The sequence below is a fragment of the Emiliania huxleyi genome, assembly GCF_000372725.1.
Source record: "Emiliania huxleyi CCMP1516 unplaced genomic scaffold EMIHUscaffold_368, whole genome shotgun sequence".
NCBI classification, from domain to species: Eukaryota; Haptophyta; order Isochrysidales; family Noelaerhabdaceae; genus Emiliania; species Emiliania huxleyi.
Genome location: NW_005199211.1, coordinates 25,508 through 32,374, shown reverse-complemented (window position 1 = coordinate 32,374; position 6,867 = coordinate 25,508). Strand labels below are relative to the sequence as shown.

At 60.7% G+C, this 6,867-nt stretch overlaps 2 protein-coding genes across 2 annotated transcripts; one reads left to right on the top strand and one right to left on the bottom strand.

The window, feature by feature from the left end:
* Positions 1 to 2,936: 2,936 nt before the first annotated feature.
* Positions 2,937 to 3,665, top strand: EMIHUDRAFT_117925 (hypothetical protein; the record flags this gene model as incomplete). Its single annotated transcript, XM_005772037.1, has 1 exon — positions 2,937 to 3,665. One exon carries the CDS (start codon positions 2,937 to 2,939, stop codon positions 3,663 to 3,665), a length of 729 nt encoding a protein of 242 aa, XP_005772094.1.
* A 2,391-nt stretch (positions 3,666 to 6,056) lies between these two features.
* On the bottom strand, positions 6,057 to 6,572 carry EMIHUDRAFT_242769 (hypothetical protein; the record flags this gene model as incomplete). Its single annotated transcript, XM_005772036.1, has 1 exon — positions 6,057 to 6,572. One exon carries the CDS (start codon positions 6,570 to 6,572, stop codon positions 6,057 to 6,059), a length of 516 nt encoding a protein of 171 aa, XP_005772093.1.
* Between the last annotated feature and the right edge of the window lie 295 nt (positions 6,573 to 6,867).

Here is a 6,867-nt window from a genome sequence, read left to right as displayed (position 1 = left end):
CCACTCAGCGGGGTCGCAGCTGCTTCTGGAAGGCACCGAGATGTACCTTTTTCGCGCAATGGTCAAAATCAAGGTTTTGTAACGCGAGCTGTGCCACAGTGAAATGGCACTAGCCTTTACATGCACATGTAGGAGGCAAACCCCGGAAAGTGGGTCAAAAATGACCACCGACACGTGTAGGCGCGTATCTTAGCTAAGGCTCGCGCCCTGACGTGTAAGTGCTCATGTGCACCGAGCCCATATACGCACCTGCATGTGTGGACGCGAGTATTAACTAAGATGAGCGCCCACGCATGAGGATGCGCGCCTGCGTCCAGGTAGCCCAGATACGCGTCTTCGTGTCTGGGCGCTTATCTTGAGTAAGGCTCGCGCCTACACGTGTAGCTGCGTATCTTGAGATGAGCGCCCACGCTTGTGGCGCCTATCTTAGCTCGTACTCGCGGTGTCGGCGTGGGTGCGTGGCGGTCAGCATACGCTCCCACACATGCAGACGCGAATATTAGTCAATATGAGCGCTCACACGTGCAGGCGCGTATGTTGACATACGCACCTGCGCATATGGCGCTCAAAAGTGAATAGTTTTGGGTGATACGCGCTCATTTCGCCTGTGTCATCTGTCCCTGGCTTGCTGGGTGCTTTATGGCGGATCTCCTTGATGCCGCGGAGGATGATGCCGGCGCCGAGGTGCCCGCGGCGGCCGGGTAGCGAAGCGTTCAAACCACATGGCGGTCAGCAACATCGAGTGGAAAGATGTGGCGACGGTCGTCGAGCCAGCCGTGGCCAAGTGTCTCGACCCCGGCCTGCGCGAGAGGAGGACTTGCTTGACGGAGGAGGCCGCACCTTCTTTGTCGTCCGCAAGCGCCCCGAGGGGGCCGCCGTGAAGTATTGGCGCTCATCTCAAGATACGCAGCTACACGTGTAGGCGCGAGCCTTACTCAAGATAAGCGCCCAGACACGAAGACGCGTATCTATCTGGGCTACCTGGACGCAGACGCGCATCCTCATGCGTGGGCGCTCATCTTAGTTAATACTCGCGTCCACACATGCAGGTGCGTATATGGGCTCGGTGCACATGAGCACTCACTCTTGTAGCATGCAGCACACAGACTGCATGGGTTTGCCTCTGCATAGACGGGCTGATTCTACATTCCGTATTTCTCTGAAAATGCAGAATGCAGTTGCAGAATGCAGACTGCAGAACCCAGCCCAAAATGTTTACTCTGTATGTGCAGCATGCAGAATGCAGGATGCAGGATGCAGAATCGTCCCCAAAATGGATTCTTCTGCATGGTGCAGGATGCAGGATGCAGAATGCAGGATGCAAAATCAGACCCAAAGAGTTTGTCTGTGGTGGTGGGTTGTAGTCATACTACGTGGTTACAACCACGCGCCCCTCAGGAGCTTAAGGTAGAGTGTAGCGTCCGAGACGCCTCGGTGCCTCCCACCGGCGTGAGACCATCCGGATCTACCCAGTGCGTCCTCCGGACGGGCTGGTCCCCGCGATGGCCCACGGTCCTCCGTCGCCTGGTCGAACCCCCTGCCTCCCGGTTGACCCCCCAGGGTCCTCGTACTCGACCATTAAATAAGCTCAAAGGTCCACCACAGCCACCACCCTCCGCCTCCACTGTCGAGCCGCTATCGCTGCCGCCCGCGACGCCGCCCGCCGCGTCAGATGCCCGCGACGCCCGCGGCGAGTCGAGTCGGAGAGCCGAGCCGCACCAGCAGCAGCATCTGCACCAGCAGCAGCACCACCAGCAGCAGCAGCAGCAGCAGCAGAGAGAGGCGCCAATTTTGAGGTTGCCCGAGACAGCCTTTTGATGGCCCCGCGTTGTAGCCCCGGTGCCGGCGCCTCACATCTCAGCATCCAGGGGCCGGTTCCGCCGCGCAGTCGAGCAGCAGGAGCTCGGGCACAACTTTGTCGACAAAGAGCTTGAGCAAAATTTCGGCGAAGAAGCGTCACCGGCGGCACGCCGGGATGAATCCGCACCGATCCCATTGTTCAGCACCGCGACGGCGAGCCGCCGCGGGCCCACAGGAGGGCTCGGAGCCGCGGCACCGGTCCGCGCCGCCAGCGGGGCGAGAGCACCAGCCTACAACCTGCCCGGCCGACATGGCCAGTTGCGACGGCACACACACACACACACACAAAGAAAGAAAGAAAGAAAACACACAACCCAAGGGAGGGATGGGAGAACGGCACGCCGCCACCACACAGGGATTTTAAGGAGAGGAGTGTGGTGCGCTAGCCGTCGCCCACCCTGGCTGGGGAGTCTGCCTCTTCGTATCTCTTTTCGCAGTCTCTCGCCGCTTCTCACACACAAAGAAAGAAAGAAAGAAAACAGACAACCCAAGGGAGGGATGGGGAGGACGGCACGCCGCCACCACACAGGGATTTTAAGGAGAGGTGTGTGGTGCGCTATCCGTCGCCCACCCTAGGGAGTCTGCCTCTTCCTATCTCTCTTCGCAGTCTCTCGCCGATTCTCGCTGCAACCTTCATGCCACCTCGCGGTCGTCCCACCCTCGTCGTTCTCTCCCTTGTCACTTCCTCCTCTGACGCGTTGTTCTCTTCTGCCTCGTCCTGCGACGCCGCCACCTGCCGGTCCCTTGTTCTCGCGGCTTCTTTCGCCTGTCGGCGCAACTCCGTCCTCCTCGCGGCGTATCCTGGCCCCTCGAGTCTATCGAGCTCCCCTCGCGCAAGGACAACATTTCTGACTCCCACTCCGATCATTTGCCTACAGGTCATGTTGTTGCTCAGGTCCACTCTCTCTTCGAACACTCGTGCCTCTACGGATGATGCCGGCGCTGGGTTCCCCTTCGGATGGATCGTGACATCTGACAACTGGAATGAATGTGCATGTGCACCGCTCGTTTTCTTATGTAACTTCCGGGACTTGACGGCTGATCGGAACGTCTGGTCGCCGTCCCTCGCATCGGCCATGCTCGGCCTCCGGCTCGTGAGCTCCGTCGCCACCATGCTCGTGGCCACAATGCTTGGTCTCCGGTCGACGGACGAGGTAGCTCTCACTGGGCCAAAGGTTGAGCTGAGGAAATTCGCACGGCGCTTCTCGTCGAGCGTCAAGGTGAACGGTGACATCGATGTCCGCAGATTTGTGTCTGCCGGGGAGGAGTTCTCTCACGCGGTCGAGCGGTTCGGCGACTTTACCAGGAGAGGCGTCGTTGACGCGCGGAAGAACCTGAAGCGAGTCGAGAAGGCCGCAGGCGGCCGGGTAGTATCGATGCAGGTGCTGCTGCGGGACGAGCTGCGTCGCGGCTCGCGGCACCCGAACGGGGGGCCAGCGCGGTCTACGGGGGCGGAGGCGCTGCTCTGGTCGCGGCTGTCGGTCTCGTTTTGGGTCGAGATCTTCAAGGAGCACCTGCGGGGCAAGACGTCGCTGCCCGATGCGACGCGGAGCGGGTTTGAGCGCTCGCTCGCCCGGTACCTCGACCGCTTCTCCCGCGCCGCCTTTGCCGCCGGGCTGCGGCAGAGCACCCCCGACTGGGAGGAGGTGCGCCGGCATACGCACCTCGGCTGCGAGAACGGGCAGTGCTCGGACGAGACTCTGGCGGCGGAGCTGAAGGCGTTCGTGCGCGAGGTGGAGCCGGTGCTCGACCGCATGGCGCGGCTGCAGAAGCAGGTCGGCCTGGAGGACCCGCGCACCCCGTAGCTGCTTGCTGCCCCGCCGGCAGTCACCTCGCCTGAGACGGGCCTGTAATATGCTGTACCTCTCCTTTCACGCTGCGCCACGGCCAGCAGGCCCGGCCCCTGCGCCGCCCTGCGCCAAACACACGACAGGCAGAGGACGAGACGAACCCGTGGCGCGGGAACGGGGTTTGCTTATTTATGTACATGCCGGACACCAAGATTAGGTTCGGTCTGTCAGGTCTTTTCTTATATTTGATTGAAAAAATCTTTTTCGAGGTCTACCCGTCATGCGGCAGGTCTCGCTTGCCGCCTGGCTCGCTGCCACCGCGGTGGGTCACCAAGGCCTGTGCCATTTGTCACTCTGACACGCTAATCTTGAAAACGTCTCCAACGGAGCTCCGTGTTGCTTCCAGCGCCCTCCCCCGCGCTCCCTGCGGCAATGGCCGATGATCCTAGTATGAGAGGTCATCTGGCTACTGAGCCCTGGTGTCGAGGTGTCGAGGCCCGGTGTCGAGGGTGTCGAGCTGCTGTCGAGGGATAGAGGTGTCGAGGCCTGTCGAGGCCTGTCGAGGCCTGTCGAGGCCTGTCGAGGCTGAAACCATGCTTGTCCGTGTCGAGGAGTGTCGAGGGGTGTCGAGGGGTGTCGAGGGTGTCGAGGGTGTCGAGGGTGTCGAGCGGGTGTCGAGCGGGTGTCGAGCGGGTGTCGAGTGTTGTCAAGAGGCGTCTGAGGTATCGAGGTGTCCAAGGTGGCAGGTGGATGCAGTTGCAGCCCATCAACATACAACAAAAGTTGGGCAGCAGTTCTGCAGTTGCAAAGCTGTTTCATCCCTTAGTTGCAGCCTCAGTTGCACCCTGTTGATGTAGCACAACCTGAGCACAACCAGTATACTCTCTGTGGACATTTGAGGACATCAAGTGCCGGGAGTCATTGCCACTGTGCACCAAGGTGCTGTGCAGGCGCAGCACCGCAGCAGCGTCGCTGCTGCAGCAGCGTCGCTGCTGCAGCGTCACCGGCGCACAAAGCGCAACTGACCACAGCGCTCATGGCACAAGGCTGGTGCCATGAGTCAGTGGACATTGCCACTGCACAAGGTGCTGTCCAGCAGCTAAGGGCTACAGTACCCCATCGCAGCAGCGTCGCCGCCGCTGCAGCGTCGCCGTTGCAGCGTCGCCAGTGCACAAAGCGCAATGGACCACAGGTCTGCACTCATGGCACAAGCTCACTGGTGTGAGGATTCATTGCCACTGTACAAGGTGCTGTGCAGCACCTTAGGGCTACCTGAGTACTGCCATGTTTGCTGCATCAACAGGGGTGCAACTGAGCTGCAACTTGAGCTAGAACTTGAGAGGCTGCTCAGGGATGAAAGTACTGCCAGCCAAGTTTGATTGCTGCTGCAACCCTGATTTCTAACTCTGTGACTCCAATGGGTCTACGTCTCTGCTGTGTTAGGATCATCAGCGGTGTCGAGCGGTGTCGAGCGGTGTCGAGCGGTGTCGAGGGGTGTCGAGGGGTGTCGAGGGGTGTCGAGGTGTCGAGTTTGGCACCTTGACACGGACGAGCATGGTTTCAGCCTAGATGGTGTCGAGGGGTGTCGAGGGGTGTCGAGGGGTGTCGAGTTTGTCGAGTTGGCATGGGTTGTCGAGGTGTCGAGTCGGTGTCGAGGTTTGGTGTCGAGGTGTCGAGGCCAGGGCTCAGTCTGGCTACCGCGATAGCGACCCAACTCGTCGACATCGTCCGATGATGGTGCCTCAAAGTCAGCCTTCGGAGGCTATCGTGGGGTCGAGCCGGCAGTAGCCGTGACATGTGGTTCCACCACCCCTCGTAGGCTTTGCCTCTGATCGCCACCGTTCCCAGGCTGCCTAATGGGATGGAAAGGAAGGCTCGGCGAGCGTATAGAAGCGTGCTCGACCTCGTCGTGGCAGCCTGCACGGCAGCGCTGGCAGGCGCGATGAGCGTCGTGCCACCTGACCCGAGACGGGTCGCAGGCGTCGTACCGAGCGCGTCGAGACCGTGTCCTGATGTGATCTGCACGGGTAAATCACGTCGGCGTCAAAGGAGCGACGTGCGACCTGTCAGAGCTTGATCTCCGATCTCAGCGGCGTCGAGTCATCTCCGGCGCGCGACAAAGGTACATCCACAGGACGCGCAGAGGCAGCTGCGACCCCTCCGAGGGTCGCCCCCCCTTGCCCCACCACTTTGTGTGTGTGGAGAAATTTACCTTACCTTACGCTTACCTTACCTTTATCTACTATCTAGTCGTGTCACGTGTGAAGGAACCTGAGAACCGGCTCAGGCCATAGTCGAGTGGAGTCGCATACGGCGAGGGAATGGCGAGCACGGAGTAACATTGGCCGTGCCCATGCTGGCCACGGAGCCGGAACGGAGGCATCTCTGCTGGTACTGGCACATCGCTCAATCTTGCTTCAACCTCAACCGATCGATAGCTGAGGTAGGCCTTCTCCGAAGCACTTCCGACCGTTCCTTGCGCAGTTTGGCCATGCCCTCCTTGTACTCCTCTCTGATGAACGCGATCTCCCTCTCGTCCGCCTCGAGGGCCTTTCTGTCCTCCGACATCTCCTCCGCAAGTCTCTCTGGCGACTCGACGTTTGTCGCCAGCGCCAGCCGGTTCTCTTGCGCCGCGCTAAGCCGTCGGAGCTCCGCCGCCTCCATCTCCTCCGCCCGTTTGATCTTGCGCATCTCATCAAGCAACTCCCGCTCCTTGCGCTCATCGATCTTGCTTTCCCGGCCGGCAGCCCTCAGTGTCGACGCGACAGAGGCGGTGTCCGCGGCGCTCGCGGATAGATGCCACGCCAGCAGCGGCGACACCGCAGCAGAAGTTGCGAGCACTGCACGCCGCGTGACAGCTGTGGCCGCTGGGCGCGAGTGCGCGCTCAGCATGGGAGCGAGTAGAAGCACCGCTGGTGCCATGCGAAAATTCAAGCGGGCGTCACGTTGATTCGTCTCAGTCTCACGTGAATTCGTCCTTGTCTCACTCTCAGCGTCTCAGCGGTGTCTCAATAGATCCATCACTCCGTCTCACTTCCGTCTCTCCTTCCTGCCGTCTCAGCGGTGTCTCAATAGATCCATCACTCCGTCTCACTTCCGTCTCACCGCAGTCTCTTCCTGCCTTCTCGTCCGTCTCAAGCGCGACAGGCTCCCGAGAGTGCCCGAGAGCGCCCGAGAGCGCCCGAGAGTGCCCAGAATGCCCCGAGAGTACCCGTGC